Genomic DNA, 18849 nt, shown 5'->3' on the forward strand with positions numbered 1-18849 from the left:
AGCTTTTTGCACCTTCAGGAAAAAAAAGTGAGACTCTGCGCTGCTGATAATACCACTCATTTATGTGCCCAAAAATGCCCAGCTGATTACTGCCACAACACTCAGAGCAGCAGCGAGTGAGCAGTCTGAGGTCAGGATAAAACTGAACACGCACCCAGGGCCATTAGTACTTTTTTATTTTTTTTTGAAGCCACATAAGCCAGTTAGCTGCTTTCACCACAGAGAGCAGACTAATATTTCAGTATTTTCCTTGGCCAAAGCCTCCTGCTTGCTGCCGGCGCTTTTCTATTGATTAAAACCATGTTCTTATTTGTTGGGATGAGCGGAGCTCAACTGTGCCACCTCTGCCCTTAGTCCACACTCATTAATCTCTGGTGGGCACCTTGCAAGATGCCGCCCGGTCTGGCAGGACCCTGCCCAGGGCGGCTGAAACCTTCTAGCAGCAACTGGTCAAAGTCGTTGAGCTATAGGTCACTTAAACTTGCAAATCTCTTGATTTAATCAGACCTCTGACGCACATCAACCTGAGCCTCTGCAAACCTGGGTCTTATCCCCAGCTCTGCCGTGCGGCTGCAGGCTGATCCCTTCATGGCCCCGTGCCTCAGTTTCCCCAGTGATGACGGGTGTTAAACTGCTCTGCCAAACTGAGATCTACTGATTAAAAATAAATAAATACATCTTTTGAATGCAAACCATTTATTATTTAAAGCATGTGACCAAGCCACACACACACACACACACGAAAAGGCATTGCTAATGTACTCCACCAGAGTTTTCCACCACACATTTCTCTATGGAAATGGGCTTAGCTCTTTGTTTTAACTGGTCAAAAGCCCAACGAGCAGGAACTACTTGTCTATACCTTTTTTAAGCACTCCACAGGCATCCACTTTGGGGAGGAAAGAACCCCCCCCTTCCCTCAAACCATGCATCAAGTAGCTTTTCGATGCCATATTTTCCCCTCCCCAGCTGGGCATGCTTGCTGAGGCAACACTTCCAACCATTTTCCCTCCCTCCCTGCCAGGGAAACACATCCAAGGGACAAGAGAAAACCACACGGACTCCCAGGTCCTTCAAAGAAACCTCTCGCGGGGTCACTGCTGTCACACCACAATCCTGAGAGCAGGCTGGCCAGCAGGGACGTCTGCAGGCCGACCAGGAGCTGTCGCAAACAAAGGCATGGACTCTGTTGACAGAAGAAATGGTTGAAAACAGTGCTTAAAAGGCTCCATTTACATGAAAGCCAGCTGGAAGAAGAGCACAAACCCCGGCTCCTGACGCAAAGCAAAGCCCTGGACCATTCTGATCCTTTCCATATGCTTTGGGGGGAAACTGTTCCCAGTTGCAACACGCAACTTGGGCAATGCCGCCGTGACGGGATTCCTCCAGCTCACTCTAAGATTTTAAAGAACACAGGCTGATGCTCAAGACGGGAGCGAGCACAACCTCCACCTCAGGAGGCCAAAGGGACCTCGATAAAGGACCAGCCTTATGTGGCAGCAGCCGCTGCTGTCCTTGTCACCGCAGGAGGGACACGTGCTCACGCCGCCCGTGCCAGCCCACGGTCCCGGCACTGCTGGCGACACGAGCCCGGTGGCAAGCACCAAGGGCTGAGATAACCCTGGACCCCGGTGTGCTACTGCCACGCGGGGGGCAAAGAGCCAAGAAGAGGAGAGTCCAGCTGCTCTCCTCCACCTGATGCCTCTCGGCCTTCGGCACACACCAGGGCAGTGTCCGGCACACGGCAAGGCACAATTTAATTACTCATACACGCGGTAGGTGTAGTGAGAACCCAGCTATCTCTGGGTATCTCGGTCAAACACTCAGTTAAAACATCTGCATGTTTCTTATCACCACTTGGAGAGGATTAAAATACCAGGCCAGATATTAATGAGGGAGCAGGTTATAAACCCATCTCAGCTTGAACACTGTGTTCACATCAAGAAAAGCAAAGCAAGAGCAGGACAGATCAAAAGAGAGCCATTAAAGGCGTGAGAAAATGGTGCTGCCATATAAGGAGCTAATAAAGTTAGCAGCTCTCCAGTTTGGAGAAAAAAAAGGGCAGGAGAATCAGAAAACATCCTTGGGGTCCATACAAAAAGCGAAGGGAACAGCCAGAGACAGCCTCGCATCTAGGAGGAAATGTGAATAAATTGAAGGGCACGTCACAGAGCGAGCAGACAACACTTGAAAAGGCAAGTTCATACATTTTTAACATGTAACATAATGTTCGTAACATTTTTAACACTGTATCTTACACAAGTGGTGGAGCACACTGCCACGTGTTGCAGGGACGGCTTGCCAAACATTTAAAAAAGATTAGATACCGAACAAGGACAGCAACCAGAGCTATATTTGCTAAGACCGGGACTTCCTACGCTTGGGTCTGGCTTAGCGAGGGCTCTGCCTCTGGAGCTCGCAGCAGTGCAGCTGGGGCAGGGAGGCATCACGCTGCTCCCCGCAGCCGGGGACATCGGCCAGCTGCATCAACCAGAGACCTGCAAGGATTGCAGCGGCCGCAGTCACGGCACGCAGCAATTATCCCCAGTGTCCAGTAGGCACCCAGCTTGCTTTGCTTTTTACAGGAAAACGGCGTGTTACAGCCCAGGGCTCTCAGACAGCACCAAGAACGCTCGGAGCTCTGCTTTGTTCGAGCTGGCCAGCTCCAGCCTCCATCTTGCCATTGGAAAATTTATTTACGTGCCCTTCCTGCTCATTGACTATATTTATTAACGTGACAGTATGGCAGCTGAATATCAAATTGCCAGCCAGGCTTTTATCTCATTTTTAAGCCAGCCTGAATTACTGGGCTAATTTTATTGCTTACCCATTACATTTTATGCAACGGATAATTTTCTCCAAGAAGGGATTGGTGCTGTTTGATATTTGGGCTCATGTGTTGCCAAGATGGAGGAGATTGGTTTATACGGTAACGCTTGGAACATGAAGCCTGGTTCTGGATCCTAAGCAACACAAAGCATAGGATTTGTATCAATAAAGCTATTGATTTGGGTTCTTGCCTCCTTGAGGGTTAGTGCTCCAAGCCTTCAAAACGTGATAACTCTGTCCAGAAGACTCCCTTTGAGTCACTGAAATGGTTGCACCCAGAATTTAGCAATTCCTTTTCAAGCACTGCTCCCAGCTAAAGCCGGTGGTGGTGTTCTTATCCACACAGCACTGGGGATGGGAGCTGCCACAAAATACTGCCACTGTAGCCAGTGGGTTAGCATCAGCTACCTTCTGCAGCACAGTAAACACAGCTCAGGAGCCCCTGGAATTTGGTGTACAGTGAACCCGTTTGTATATATATAAAAGCACACTTCTGTTTTCAAAATACGTTGCTACACAAAAACAGACGTTTCAGCACCGCACAGAGCAATTGCTAAGCCACGCAACCAAAACACCATGTGCACTCACAGGACTGCAAAAGAGCTCACTCTTGCTTACTGTGTAGCAAATATATTAGAATTAATACCTAATTTTTCATGAAACATAGGGAAAAAAATAGAAACATCAAGGTGCCAGCTTCTGCCTTGGCCCCAAAGATCTCTGCAACCACATGAGGAGCTGTACCTGCTCGTTTTTCCCAAACACAGGGTATTTAAACAACCAAACAGAGGACTTCAGTCTTCCAGGCTGCAAAATAGGACGCTTCAGGGGAAAAGAAAGTGGGAGGGGGTTTGAGGGGGGAGGCCAGCCCCACACTGCAAAGGATTTAAAAGCAAACCAAACCATTCAGACAGAAGAGATCACTGTATGCTGTACGTTGCCATTTTTAACACCCCGTTGATGTGCATTAACTCTACATAAAAGGCCCCACATGCAATGCCCAGGAGGAATCACAGAAATTATGCTGAAGATGCTGCGGGACAAGAGTTTAACACAAAGAACACAGTCCAGCCCTGTGAGTTGAAGGCTGCTCTTGCCCACATTCCCCATCTGATTGATCGGCACACCCAGCAGAAAATAAATCGCAAGCCAGCCAACATCAACGCTTTTGTTTCACCAAACAACGTTTTGATACCGAAGCGACGTAACTGTGTTTTAAACGAAGCAGGCTGGGCACGTTCATGCCATGATCACTCTCACTTCAAGGAAAAGGCACAGAAGAAAAGTGCTTGCACATCGAGAGCAATCCCATCTTAAATCCTCTCCAGCAATACAGCACAGAACAGTTTATTGTCTAGCTTTGGCTTTCATTTTACCCTACCACTAGCTCTGCGGACCTCACGACGCATCTTTCTGCCTTTTTAACTCTTCGCTATAATAGGAAAGCTGGAAAGGCTGTGGTTTCCCCCTTTACGGAGGAGGAGTGGAGGTTTCTATCACTCGCTTGCTTTTTGGCACCAGAAATTCAGGTTTTGTTTAGCTTGGAAACCTCGCGGATGTAGTTCTAGTAACTCTTCAGTCCAAAGCATGGGGCGGTAAAAGTTCAGTGCTCAAGAGGTAACTCACTTAGTTGTCCCAAACTGCCAAGGAAAAGTAATTCTGAGTCCCACAGGGTGTGCCAGCCTGGAAAACATGAAATCATCCCAAACGGTCAGTTTGTTGGTCCACTGTACCTGCAGGCCAGCGGAGACCTCTGAGAAACACAAGGCTTATCTCCAAACACATCCTAGCAAGAGAATAAAATTATTTTCCTGCCCATGCTCATTTAATCCAAATATATGAGAGACTTCAGGCACACGAGCTATTGGCAATTTTCACGTCCACCACACACCAGCTTCCCCCAGCTCTCCAGCACAGGGAGCACGGTATGAAATCTGGCCTGGACACCTCACACTAATCCTCAGCTAAATTTTTGCCAGAAGAGCATAAAGTCACAGCCACGCTACAAATCACTGCAGCAACCAGGCTGCCTCGCTGGCAGTGAAATCACTGCGTTTCTCATTAGGTGTTGCTCCAGCTTAGCAGGGCAGGGCCCCTCCGCTGGTCAGCCAGAGGCACTCGCACAAGACCAATGCCAATGCTCTCATTAAGGAACGCTGCACTCACACAACACCAATCCCAATATTCTCGTTAAGGAAGGCTAACGACAAGGTGCCAATACCCGCTCTCCTTGCTCGCTAGTAACCGCTAGGGCTCTGCCTGCTGAAGTCATGCACGACCTAGGAGAGACCAGAACCAGGTGCTTTTTATTACATTTTGCAACACAACAAAAGAAATTGCACCCAGTAAGGAACTATTTCCCTTCTTCCTGGTGAGCAAGCACAACCTTGAGGAATCAAGTAATGAAGCCGCAGCATCTCATGGGAGCAAGTTCACAGAAAAAATAGTTCAAGGGGACCCTGATCTTCAGCAACACAATTTAGCATGTTGCAACCCTCCCTCTGACGTCTGCGCATTGCATTTGCCTGAGCAAAATTAGGAGTAATATACTATTGCACGTAGGTCTGTTCACTTGTAGGGAAAGGGGCCCCACAGTTTTACTCCCTGGAGGCGCCCGCTCTCCCCACCCCTTTTGTGTGTGTGTGTTTTTTTTTTAATGTGCCACACATCAGCACAATGCTGACAACTGCATTGTATGTTTTCTGCCTATGCAGCAGTTCAAGAGCACACAACTCTGGAAGGTTTTTTGAAAGGGGAAAGGGGGAGGGAGCTGTCCTTTGCTATCCCATTTTAATTGCATGGCTCGGTCTTCTGTGTGACTATGGGGAAGGGGAAAAAAAAACAACAAAGGATTAAAAACAGCACCGATTTTAGCATCCAAAAGGATCAAACTCAGTCTTCTCCCGACATACAGTCAATTGGGCTTAGAGTAAAAGCCACCATAGGCAAGAAAAAAAAAATACACTGGGGTTTCTTCTCTGGCATTGGACCCTAGAAGACAGCTCATCTATCCTCACTTGCTGTTGTTACAGCCTCTGTGTTTCCACACCTGCCAATGCGGAGATATTGGCAGTGAAAAGGGAAAATGGATGGAAGGGTATGAAAAGCCAGCCTGTCAGTTTTTCCACCTGCCAGCAGCAGCCTGATGGAGCCTTGGTGGCACAACTCCAAAGAGCAGTGACCAGAGCACATTACCAGCCTTCACAAATAGAGCTAATAGCTAATATCTCACATGCACTTGCGTTACATAGATAGGACCAGCAAACACAGCCTCCTTTAACAATAAAGATGACTAATCCACAGCAGTTTTTCTTTATTCCTTTTTTGTTTGTTTGTTTTTAAAGCCCACAAGGCAGAGCTTTTTCCAGAAGCACCGGCCTTTTCTTTTGTGAAACAGCAAGTGGTGGGAAGGGGAAGCCCTGGGACCTACTCATGCTATCCAGACAGAAGTAACCACAGAAGCATTGTGGCTTTCTGTGGCCAGTGTACAGCACACACACAACCAGACCACTGTGCCTTACAGTCCTTGGCAAGGCCAGATCCAACTGCCCCGATGGCTCTTGGATCGCTGCATGTTTACAGTACTTACAGAGAAGGTATCTGCCATGGAGTGGGAATTACACAAATAAGCTTGCATTTCCCTAGGAGGAAAAAAAATTACGGCAGAAGACAGCTTTCACCCATAGCATTGCAACAGTCCCCTGCGCTACCTGGGTCAGGGAAGGGATGTGCAGAAAAAAAGCTGCACGCAGGGTTGTGTAATCGAAGCGGAGCATCTGCATTAGCTTGGTGGGCCCAGTCCCCCCGGCAAGGTCATTCTGGCTTGCACAGAGACACATTAGTGCTCACAGCCTGCTTTAATGCAAAGCTGTGGTCAAACCACAGTGGAGCCAGCACTACAGGAGGTCACCTGGGGACTACAAGAAGGTAATGAATTAAAGAAAAAAAAAAAAAAATCTATAAGCAGATGTTTACTGACAAGCAGGTAAGTCCACATCTTCACTCCGGCAAAGAGCAAGAAGGAAGGGTCACTTGCGTGGAGCAGGGTGAGAAATAACAGCCCAGTTCCCAGGACACAGCAAAATACATCTACAGAGAACACTAAACAGATTTAGGTTACAGCTTTTAGCCATCCCGCATACCAACCTACCCCCTCCCAGCTTTGCAGCCCTAAACCCCACCAGATCTGTCATTATTCCAGCACTCAGAAACGGAGATTTGCCACCAATTCCAGGTCTACGTGATTTTTGGTGGCACTATTAAAATACTTACCCACCTCACAGGCAGAGCTGTGAAAGCTTAAATATGTGTGTGTTTGCAAATGATTTTGAAAGCCTTCCAAGGAAGGTGCTGTAGAATTGTAAATCCTTCCCATTATTAATAAAATGGAGCTATTGTTCCAGCTCTAATCAAGACTTGTCTCCAGCTGGGCAATTTTAAAATGCAATTCAAAGCGCACACACACACACAAAAAACGATCATGAGGAAGCTTCAACCCACAGGCTACCGAAAAAAAAAAAAAATCATTGAAACAGCAAGCTGTTGGGGGGGGGTGGGGGTGGATAAAAAATAATAACGCTGCTATTTAAAATGAATTCCAAGCAGAAGCACGTCGGGGCGAGGGGAAGCCTTTCTCCCACCGCCTGGGAAAGGTCACTTCTGCCATCAGCAGCAAAGCCTTGCTCCGCAGATCAAGGCTGCGGCAGTGCATGCAAGCGAGCGACCCCATTGCTGTAAGCCCAGCCTCATCCATCTCCATCAGGAGACATCTCTGCTTTTAATTTATTTAGCAAAGGGGGAGGGGGGAAGAGGAGAAAAAAAAAAAAGAAGAAAAAAAAAAAGCCTTGCAAACACCTCCCAGCACCCCCTTCAAGGATGGGGAAATGTAGCAGGGGGGAGAGGCTCGGAAAGAGGCTGCGAGCAGCCAGAGCCCCTCCGAACCAGGGAGGGAGGGAGGGAGGGAGGTGGTGCATCCTCCTCCTCCTCCTCCTCCTCCTCCTCCCCCGGCGGCAGGACCACGCCTGCCCGGCGCTGCGGCAAAGGCTCCGCAGTGGGTGCTCCCCTCCCCCGTGCAATTTCCTCTGCTGTAGAAACTTCTGGAATAAGCAGCCAAGCTGGGGAGAGGAGAGAAACCTTCCTACCCACAGAGGGAGAGAAAAAAAAAAAAAAAAAAAAAAAAAGCGAGCGAGCCATAGAGCAGATAATAAAAGGGAAAGGAATGCACAAGGAGCGGGGCACGGCTCTGCCTGCCTGCAGCAAATCTCTGTATACAACATATGCGTGCCCGGCGCGGCGGGGTTTTGCAGCCTGCGAGGCTGGAAACAAAACGCACCAACACAAAAGCACAAAAAATGGTGGTGTTTGGAGCGCTAGATGGTGGAATAAAGGAGCTGATCCCTCCTCCCGGAGCTACAGCAAAGCCCTGCCACTTAAGTTGAACTAATTTGTCCTCTCTTTTTGGTACAATGAATTGTCTGATCTGGACTATTTGATTGCCTTTGCAGCTTCAGTTACTGGGGTTTGTTTTTGTATTTTTTTTTTTCATTTTTGGTTCTGTTTCATTGTTTTCATTTTTTATTTTTATCTTTTAATTCAAAAAATCCTCCCCAAATATCCCATGGAAAAATCTACATCTCTGTGGAACAAATAAAACATTCAGGCACAAACTTCCATCATGGACTGTTAAAAAGAAATGGGTTGCTTTTTTCTTTTTTTCCTTTTTTTTTTTTTTTTATTATGGCATTTTTTTCTTCTGCTTTTAGGATATATTGTAGTAGAAAGCCAATGGAGGAAAACACAGGTAATATATATATATAAATATAAAATCAAACATATATATGGGCCAAAATTGAGTAATTATATGTAATTAAATCATAGTGTTTTAGGTGTGTGGCTTTTGTTTTATATTCTGTAATCAGTCCTTGGAAGAAAGAGATATATAAATATACATATATGTAGAAATAAAATAACATCTGCATGGGCCTAAATCTATAATTCTAGGGGGAAAAAAAAAAAAAAAGTAATAGTATTTTAGGTGTGTGGTTTTTAACAAAGCAGGGGCAATGTTATAATGTAACAATACTGTGGTGCAGAGAAAGGTAAGACAGCATTAACAAAAAAAACAAAAAAAAACAAAAAAAAAAGGAAAAGAAAAAGCGTACGTGGTACCTTGGCTGCAGCCTCCAGCGAGCATTTGGATGTGACGGGGTGTTTTTTTACGGTATTACCACGTCTGATCACACCAAGTATATGCTTTTAATTACCCGAATGGCGGGCAGGCTGTCGTGCGGAGCCAGGCAAGCAGCAGCTTCTTCCCCGCGCCCCTCCAGCTCTGCAGATAAATCACTCCTTGGGTGTTTTGGGTTTTCGGTGCCTTTTTTTTTTTTTTTTAATCACGTTTGGGCATTTTCCACGCTGTGAGGAGAGCCAGAGGCGGTGGCTTCAACCCCTACGAAGGAGAAAAAGCGGTGGAGGAGAATTAGGCATAGAACTACCCACCTTGGGGTGCGTGCGTGTGTGGAGGGGGTGGTGGAAAGAGCAATTCTGGCCCCAAAATCTTCACGCTCTGAGGGAAAAAAACACCCCAAATGGGTCGGTGCTGGCGGGCTGTGGCGTGGGGGGACCACAGGGGCGATGGCGGCGGGGGGAGGCTGAGGCCGCCCCCGAGGCCGAGTGGAAACGCGCGTCTCCGGGCATTTTCGCGTCCTTCTGCAAAGGCGGAGGGGAGAAGGGGGGTGCGTGAGGAAGGCGCGGGGGGAGCTCGGGTTTCACCCGCAGCGCTCTCACAGCCCGCCTGGAGGGGCTCCGCACGCCGGGGGGGCCTCTCGGCCGTGCTCCTGGCACGGCTTTGCCCACGCTCGCCGCCCCGGCCCCGCGCCGCCCGTCCTTCCCCCCGCTGCCCGCCCGGCGCCATTTTGTCGCCTGGGCGCCGCTCGCCGTGGCCTGGCCGGGCGGCCATTTTGTGAAGCGAGCGGCGGGCGGGGCGGCTCCTGCAGTACCGCGAGCGGCCGCCACGCGCGGGCGAGGCGGCGCTGTGCTGCCTGAGGCGGGCAGCCCCCGGCCCCCTCCTCCTCCCTCTTTTGTGAGGCAAATATCCTCCTTTTGCTTTTTTTTTTTTTTTTTTTTTTTTTTTCCTTCCCTCCGCAAAATGGGGAGGCTACGTGGTGCCCTTAAAACGCCAGGGTCGGCGAGAAAGGGAGGCGGCCGGCGGCGGAGGGGCGATGCCGATCGCCTCAGCGCAATCCTGCCTCGGACGAAGCCATCCGCAGGGGCGCATAAAGGAGATTAAAGTCTATTCCCCCGGCTAGGCTGTGAGGGAAAGTTTAGCCGCACGGAGAATTAAGGGATATATTTATTTCTAGGAGATATTCCCCCCGCCTCCTGCCTCCAGTGATAAATCACCGAGGTCAATGAGCTGCCCTGACAAACGCCCCGCTGCTGCAAAATGCAGCATTACCCCCGAGAGAAATCTATCCCAGCCTTTACATATATATATTTTTTTCAACAAAACCCCACACCTATGGACTCTAATCAACACCCCCGCAAAATAAAGAAACATAAGCTGCTTGAAGTCAGGTCCAAGTGAAAATCATTAATTCACAGCCAGGAAATGGGGCTGCAGGATGCTGTAATCGCCACTGACGCGATGAAATAAAGCTGGGATATAAAATGTCAAAGCCCTGCTTGCAGACATGTGCCATGCATCTATTTTCAGAAATAGGGTGGGTTGTGTTTTCTTTTTTCCTCTCTTTTTTTTTTTTTTTTTCCTTGATTTTTTTTTTTTTTTTTTTTTAACACAGCGTATAATTTGCAGGCTGGTAACGCTTGCATAACAGGCTGCATCGATTTCGCCTCGCGTATCAAAAACACAGTACGTGTTAAAAATAAATCCCAGCACTGGGTATTTAGGTGACAATCCTAGCCTGATCCTGCTTTGGGATCCTCCCATAAACATATCACAGCCTGGATAGCTTGCTTTTGCAGGGAGACTGGAAAAAAAGGAGAATAGTGCACGGTGGTTTGGTGTTTCTTTTTTTTTTTTTTTTTTTTACATCCTGGCCATGCTCCAAATTATGAAGCTGGAGACATTCAGGGCTTGCACTGCTCCACTTATTTTTAACCCAGAATGATTCCGTCTGCTTTTCATCCTTCTACCTCAACCAGACCACATTTCATGAAAGAGCTGTTAGCTTTTTAGGTTGCACTGAGTACAGGAAGATGAAGGAATTTGCATACAGGAAGATGAAGGAAATGCGTCCGAATGGTCTGCTGGAAAGGACAACGCTGCAGCAATCTGGCTGGGATATGGTTGTAATTAACTCAGGTCAACCAAAGGAAAAACCCAGTTCTTTGGCTCTCTGTCCTGTTTAAAAGGAAAACAAAGCATCACTATGAACAGCTTTCCAGCCAGCAATGCCCCCTCAACTGCTCTAGCCTCAGTTTTCCCTCCTGAGAACTGACCCATTTTGCTACAGCGTTTGCTGGTGGCTGGCTCTCGTTCGCTGCTCCCCGGCGGCTTTCCACGGCCAACAGCACCTTGGAGGCGGTGATGGCAGAGCGAAAGCATGTGAGGAATCCGGCTCGTCTCTCCCCCTCTGTTCTCTGCCTGCTTTTTGCATTTCTCACGGCTGATGGGGCAGTTTCCAACCCGTTTCCCTTTACAGGCTTGCTTATGCTGCACCAAAATCTTCAGTTTACAAACAAAACCTGTAAGAGGCACAGTTGGTTACAAACCAAAACCTTGATCATCGATTTAAAAACAGTATGGCCATGCCTGTCAGCTCATCCTTCAATTTAAAAGCTCATTTTAACAAACATGGCTGTCCCTTGAGTTGCAAGAAAAAAAACCTTTGCAGGTTTTGTCATACACTCTCATATTCCTGGGAGCAAATTGGGCCCGCACCAGGGTATGGTATCGGATGCCTTCTCTGGGAAAGACCAGAGAAATTTTATCCCCGGGCCGCACCCAGGCTGAAGTGAAGAAATATTTGCATTTGCTTCTCCTTGGAGGGCAGCCAGCCTGCCTTGCAGGTCCCTCCCTGCTCGTCTTGGCCTGCCAAGAGGGATTGCAAGAAAAGACGGGCTGATTGCAGCAGCCAAGGGGCGGGCAGGGCCCGGCCGGCGCATTTCGCAGGCTCTCCTCCGTGCCCTTTTGCACCTCTGCTGGAAGGCAACAAGTGAGACCTTAAGCGGATTTTACACCTCTGGGTGGTCTCGGTGGGGCTCTGCAGGGCTTTGGGGGGCTCCCTGGGCAGAACGGGAGCTTTGCGTTGCTCCAGGCGTGCTTTGTATTTTTGTTGGCAAATCCAGGTGCATTGGTGCTGAGTAAGGAGGCAGACTTTAAACTTTTCCCCTTGCAAAATCGCTTGTAAGGGGGTGAGGAGCCCAAGGACAGGCTGAGCTGTTGCAGACTGCATTTGCCTGCTCGTCGGCTGGATGGGACCCCCAGAACGTCTCCTCTGCACAGCTCAGCCAGGGCTGGAAATACAGCACAATTCCTTGAGATCCTCCCAGGGGAAAACCCAGGGCTGTGCTTTTCAGGCTTAACAACACTCTCCAGGCCCCAGCTCATAATGCTTCTCCCCTTATCCACCAAGAAAGCAGCTTAAATCAGCCTTTATCTGCTTACCTCCCTATCTGCCTACTCCTGTCATCCTCTGCCCCTGGAAAAAAAAAGCACCAAATCTGACCATTTCTGCATCTCTTTGCCACGCCACTGAACTCTCCAGCTGTACCTTGCCCTGCTCCTCTCCCCTCCAACACTTTGTATTGATAAAAACTTTTCCCTTCCTGCCTCTGGCTAAAAATCGCCCCAGGCCCGGTGCTAATACACTGTTCTGGCTCGCTCTGTGGGGAAGTACTGGACTCCTTGCTTTAGCTCTGTGGAGGAGTAGCGTGGCTGTGAAGCACCCAAAGGTGCTGCACGGAGGGATTAACAAGTGTGCGGTGCAATAACACATCCAGAACACTGCTCAGCATCAGCGCTTCCATCCTCCCTGAAAACCTGGTCTGGGAAACACCTATACTGCAAAAAGTGGGAAGCCCTTTGCTCTCTGGCACTTCCCTTCCCCACTCCCACAGTCCTGCCCGTGTCCTTTTACTTTTCTGGCATCCTTTCGGTGCCTGGCTTTCCCCACAGAGCAGAGGCTTTGGGAATGAGCTGATTCTGAGCACTGGATTTCCCTGGCATGGGAGACGTCCCTGGCCAGCCAGACCCAAAGCCACCTCCATACGTGACCGTCCTGGCTCTGGGAATGACAACTTCACATGAGCATCCTATTTATAAATAGTTTACAGCGAGTTGTGACCTGATTGATGGCCATAGACGCACATTACCAACGTGAGTAAGAGGCTTTGTAGATGGGGAGAGACGGCAGGAAACATTTGCGGGGTTGCTGTGATTAATCAGCCAGCCAGGGCTCCAGTGCATACATTACCCATACGTTAACCCTTTCGTTCAGAAATACAGCACGTGCTGTTATTCAACATCACCTAGAAGCATTTATCTGCTGTTTTTCTGGTTGTTTGGCCTGTTGTTTTTTTTTTCTTTGTCCGGCTGGTTTGTAAAACACTCCCAAACACGATGAGTGCTGGTGGCACTGCTTGCACAGATGTCAGAAGCACAGGGAAAAGGGTTAATTTCAGCCTTTTTTTTCCACATTGGACCAAAGGAAAGTCAAAAAGCTCCTGCCAGCGGCGCAGTATTATCTCGGATAAGATGCAAACACGAGGCATTGGTACCAGTGCTGTCCTATCCAGAAGACAGACTTCAGACAGCTTTTTTCTGCCTGATGGGGGAATTTGTGCTCCGGCTGCCCTCTGCTGGCTCTGAGACTTGTTTGAGACGGCGCACGGACAATCAGCAAGAACAAACCTCCTAACATCCTTTTATCAGTGCTGCATTGCAAAATCCCAAGTCCAGCCCCCCAAATAACCCTCTGTTTTCCCCCAGCCTGCTGAATCACCGCGTCCCACGCCAAAATCAGCTGCGTTACCAGCGAGCAACCCAAGCAAGCTCATGTCCAGCCTCCTGCCACCCACAGCAGCCCATAAGTCAAGAAGTGGCTTTTTCCCTATTTGCAAACTTGTGTTTTGTAAGGTCTGGGACACAGGAAACGGGTGGATGAAAGAACGTGCATTTTTAGGTTGGGGTTTTATTTAACTACAAGGAGCTAAATCAGTGCTGCTCTCTGCATCACCCCAGAGAGAAACGTTTAAATGAAACCCCAAGGAAGCTCAAGAAGAAATAAAAACACCAAGGAAACCAAACCGGCCTCAGAAGTTTTTTTTTTTTTTTAAAAAAAAAAAAAGCAAAGGAAACCTCAGCTCGCCCACCACTGCTGCTCTTCCAGGGCTTTTTCTGTTCGCAACGAGCGGTTGGGAAGAGGGCTGAGGGACAGGGTCCCGGCACGTTGTGGTTATTAAACGCTGGTCCCGCCGCTCCCTGCGCGTCCACCGTGGGACAAGCGGGGTTTTTTCAGCAGGACGACTCGTTCCGCCGGCGGACGTGGCAGGACTTGCAGAGGAGGTGCTGGCCCAGGGGGTAGCACCCATCCTCCGTCGGCTCCGGCGACAGGGGTGTCCCACAGCTCTGCGGAGGAGCAGGGGGGGTGCAGAGGCCACAGCTGAGCCCCGCGCTGCATCGCATGCAGGACGCCGCGCCATCGCACCCTGCTTTCTCCCCAAACCCACCTCGTGTCCAACACCCACCGCGGGTGCTTTGCGGAGGCACCAGGACAGCCCCACTTGTGTTTTGCCCCCCCTCCGTCCCCCGGGGCCGTACCTCGCAGCGGTAGCAGCTCTCATGGAAGCTGCGTCCCAGGCACTCGATCTTGTAGGTGTCCTGGTCCTCACTGGGGATGATGGGGAGCTGGCAGGCACCGCACACCGGGGCGTATTTCCTTGGTGGGACAAAGGAGGGGTGAGATGAGCCTCGGGGGGCAGCAGGGACCAGCCGAAAGCCCCCACCCAGGGCTGCTCTCCTACCTGTAGAAGTCAGCCACGCAGTACACCTCGTCCCGCTCATCCACCGCAAAGCTCTCGGCGCCGATGGCCCGGCCGCAGGCGGTGCAGACGAAGCAGCTGGGGTGGAAGCCCTTGCCCATGGCCCGCACGATGCGCTCCGTGATCAGCCCCTGGCACTTGGCGCATTTCTCCAGCGTGGCCTGGAGGCGATGGGGGGAAGACGCTGGAGATGCCGGCGCCCCCCTGACGTCCCTGGGGGCACCGAGCGTCCCGTGGGGCCGGGTACCTGGTAGCAGGCGTCGCACGTGGGGCGCCCGTCCCTTTGGTAGTAGCGCTGCCCGGCCAGGCGCTGCTGGCAGGTCCGGCAGGTGAAGCAGTCGGCGTGGTACTGCTTGCCCATCGCCTCCACCGTCGGCTCCCGCGGGCCCACGGCTTTGTGGCAGAAGGCGCAGATGTCTGCGGGAAGGGACGAGGAGGGGTTGGCCTCGGTGTCCCCAGCTGGGGACGAGCCTGCGCCATCCCCCTGCTCACCTCTGGAGCCGTCCCTCTCCAGGTGCCCGTTGGCATCCTGCCACGGCGGTTTGTCTGCTTGCTCCTGGCGAAATTTGGGCGGCCTCAGCTCAGCAGGGAAGGCAGAAGGAGCCTGGTGAGCAGGAGGCAAATGTGCGTTACGTGGAAGCCCTCAAGGGTGGGGAAACTGAGGCGGGGGGGTGATGGCACCCCGTGGGGCTGACCTGCAGGGTGGCAGGCGCTGCGAGGTCCAGCTGCTGCAGCGCCGGAGCCAGCGCCTCCGCGGACAAGGGCTGGGGCACTTCGGAGAGGATGAGGACCGGTGAGGACGAAGGCACGGGCGCTGGCGGGGACCGAGGGCAGCTTTCTGCAGGAAAAGCCAGGCACGGCGCGTTGGGAGGGCGATGCCAGCTCCCATCCCACCCTTCTCCCCCTGCAATAACTCCCCGACGCTCTGCCGCAGCGCTCCCCGACCAGCCCCAAAAGCAAACGCCAGCCGGGCAGGAGGAGACAAACAGAGCTGATAAGGGCCCGGCGATGGAGAGCAAACACAGCCCGTCCCCAGCAGCCGGATCCAATCCAGGGCTGGTTTGGGGGTTTGGGGAACGACCCCCCAGAAACACCCCTCCCCAAAAGCACGTCCCGTCCCCCCCCCTCCACCTGCACCCGCATCCTTTTGCAAAGCATCGCCGCAGGATCCTCGGCACCGGCATCGTCCTCGCGCGCGGGACCCCACGGACGCCCCTCACCTCCGTTGGGCAAAGCCGGGGGCTGCGGCGGGGATGCCCGGGGGCGATGGGTGCCCTCGGGGACGGGGGGTGACAGCCCCGTTTGGGGCCGGTCCTTGGTGGCCGCCTCCCTCCGCGGGGGCACCAGGGTGATGAACACGGACGAAGCCATCCTCTTCTCCGCTTTCCCGGGGAGCATCGTGGAAACGGCAGGTGGGCCGGAGCTGCGCTGGATTATTATTTTTTTTTTTTTCAAAAATAAGACAAAGGAAATAATATAAACACCAGAGCGAAATCTGCCGGTGTGCTGGCAGCCTGGTGTGCCTGCAGCTGCGCTGCCCTTCGGCCTCAGCCCGCCTCCTCCTCACCTTCCCGGAAAGGGAGAAGGAACGAGCGGCCCCGCACCCGTCCCACGTCACGGCCATAAACGGCCTCATGCCCGCCGGGATGTGGTGTAAAGGGACCCGGCAAAGTGCCCGGCAGGTGAAGCCCCCGAGGTCTCCCCTTTCCAAGCCTCCTTGGCCAACCCCAGCCTTCTGCAAGCTTTGTCAGCTTGTTTTTCCCTCTTATTGCCCAAACAGGAATGAAACCGCTGGAGAAACCCATCTTGCCTATTGGAAACAGGGTTGTGAGAGCAGCTGCTTTTGCACACCCTTTTTGGCGCGTTTTCCAGCTCCCCGAGCACCCCTATCTCCCCCTTACCACCCCCGGCATGAGGCACCCCCCGTTTTCTTTCTGCAGCTTGGGGAAACTGAGGCACGAAGGTGCCGAGGCGGCCCCCGCGCAGCGCCCGCCGCGCAGGCAGGATGCGCCCGACCCCGAGCGACCCCGGCGGGGAAGGAAAAGGGCTGCTGGCTCAGCTCCACCAGGGGAAAAGCAGCCCAGCTGCACAGGGAGGGGGGGAAATGCGCTTCCTCCCCAAACCTACCCGTGCAATGAGTTGCCCGGTCTCATGCAGCGCCCTGGCGGCGGCACGGGGTGGCTCCGCTCCCCCAAATCCCCTTCACGGGCATCCCCGCATCCTCTGCGGCGGGGAAAAAGCTCGGGGACAAGCACGCCGGTGACTTCAGCCTCTGACTCAAATGAAAGGGAGGAAAAGGAAAACCCAGAGTGGCTTCGCGTGCTCCCTCCCTCCCCGCCGGCGAAACCCAAACGGGCCCCGGCGCTGCCAGCCCTCGCCCGGCGCTCAAATCCTCGCCCCGGGCAGCCGCCGCTTCCGTGCTGCCTGGCCGGGCGGCAGAAAATAAGGGGGGAAAAAAAAGTAATGATCATAAAAAAAAAAAAATAAAAAAAAATCTCCAGGGCTAATGTGAACCATGTGCTCGGTGCATTCCTCTTTGTGCTGGGGCGGCCGAGCTCCCGGCAGCCCCACTGCCGCCCCACCGGCCAGGGTGGCTGAAGCTGGAGGGGGGGGGGCAGCATTAGTGGGGCTTGCACCCTGCTTTTTTTGGGGTCCCTCCTCCCCCCCAGGTCGCGCTTTCCCTCTGCCGAGCTGTTTTGGGGTGGCTGCATGGGGAAGGGGCCCTGCAACAGCTGCCCCAAAAGCTGGGGTGCCAGAGCCCGGGTGGGATCGATGGGGCTGGGGCTGCTTATGGGGCATCCCCTCCCAAACTGGGGCAGGATGCGGCCCCCCAGCTGCCCCCCAGCCCCAGGGACCCCCCCGGGCCCTGTGAGGACACCCGAGGGAGACAGGACAGGGTGGGGGGCGACCTCACTGTCCCCCCACGGCCCCGCTGTCCCCTCACCACTGACCCAGGGGGTGGCTCTGCAGCCCCCTGCCCCCCACCTGGGTGTCCCCCCTGTCCCTGCAGAGGGTGGCCCTGCAATCCCCTGTCCCCTCCCGGGGGGTGCCGACCCCCTATGTGTGCTCCCCCCATCCCATCCCCTCCCCTCCTGGGGGTGTCTCTTGCCCCCGTCCCATCCCAGGGCAGCCCTGCGGTCCCCATCCCCTCCCTTGTGGGGTGGGGGTCCCACGTCCCACCCCGGGGTGCCCCCAGCCCCATATACCCGGGGGTGTTCCCTGGCTGGGGAAAAGGTGTCGGGGGGGGGAGTTCCCCTATTAGTTTGGGGCGTCGTTTGCCCGGGGGCTTCCCCGCAGCCCCGTGCGCCCCCGGGGGTGGCCGCTGTCCCCGTCCCCGTCCCCGTCCCCTACCTGTGCAGCCGGTGCGGGTCCCTCCGTGCGCTCCGCGGGCGCGCCCTGCCCGGCGGGGGGGCAGAGGGGAGGCTGAGCCGCCCGGCATCGCCGCCCCTTCCTCCCTCCTCCTCCTCCTCCTCCTCCCTCCCTGCCCCACGGCCCGCCCCCCCCCTCCCCGGCAGGAGGCCCCCTACGCCCTGGGGTGGCCCCATAGGGTGTGCCCCCCCCGTGAGACCCCAGGGAGCTTCCTGACCCCAAGGGGGCCCCTCAGGTCTCCAGGTGGGCCCCTGGGTGCTGGGGGATGACCCCCACCCCCAGGTCACCCCATGCATTGCCCCCCCTCCCCGATTGTCCCATGCGGCCCCAGGGTGCCCCCATAGAGCCCCGGGACGCCCCACAGCACCCCACGGAGCTCCATGCACCCCCCATACAGCCCCAGGGTGCTTCGTGTGCCCCACAAGGCCCCCAGGTCGCCCCCCAACCCCAACCCTCGGATGCCTCGCATGCCCCCACACATCTCCAGGTTGTCCCCATGCACCCCCAGGTTGCTCTGTGTGCCCCTGCACAGCTCCAGAACGCCTCCTGTGCCCCCACAGAGACCCCAGGATGTCCCATTCCACCCCAAGTACCCCAGGATGCCCCCATACACCCCCCAGAATGCCCCATGCACCCCCAATGCACCTC

General features: G+C 53.3%; 1 protein-coding gene across 2 annotated transcripts; it reads right to left on the reverse strand.

Moving 5' to 3' along the window:
• Positions 1–14144: 14144 nt before the first annotated feature.
• FBLIM1 (filamin binding LIM protein 1) lies at positions 14145–18233 on the reverse strand. Of its 2 annotated transcripts, XM_082776780.1 has the most exons (9): positions 18184–18233; positions 16960–17104; positions 16053–16260; positions 15528–15670; positions 15325–15436; positions 15080–15249; positions 14815–14993; positions 14612–14729; positions 14145–14419 (listed from the first exon to the last, which is right to left on the reverse strand). In XM_082776780.1, the coding sequence occupies exons 3-9, from the start codon at positions 16228–16230 to the stop codon at positions 14306–14308; spliced, it is 1014 nt and encodes a 337-aa protein (XP_082632906.1). In that variant the 5' UTR covers positions 16231–16260; positions 16960–17104; positions 18184–18233; the 3' UTR covers positions 14145–14305. The 2 variants fall into 2 exon arrangements, with proteins under 2 accessions (XP_082632906.1, XP_082632905.1); XM_082776779.1 differs by lacking the exon at positions 18184–18233 and having other exon boundaries at positions 16960–17765.
• Between the last annotated feature and the right edge of the window lie 616 nt (positions 18234–18849).

This window comes from Aythya marila (genome assembly GCF_965140915.1).
Source record: "Aythya marila genome assembly, chromosome: 21".
Lineage (NCBI taxonomy): Eukaryota > Metazoa > Chordata > Aves > Anseriformes > Anatidae > Aythya > Aythya marila.

Excerpts from the sequence above, each read along its gene's own strand:
- FBLIM1 (XM_082776780.1), bottom strand. The coding sequence starts at position 16,230 with ATGCTCCCCGGGAAAGCGGAGAAGAGGATGGCTTCGTCCGTGTTCATC. Across the intron at positions 14,994-15,079 it reads CGTGCGACGCCTGCTACCAG|GCCACGCTGGAGAAATGCGC; the intron begins GTACCCGGCCCC and ends CATCGCCTCCAG. Across the intron at positions 14,420-14,611 it reads AGAGCTGCTACCGCTGCGAG|AGCTGTGGGACACCCCTGTC; the intron begins GTACGGCCCCGG and ends GCTCCTCCGCAG.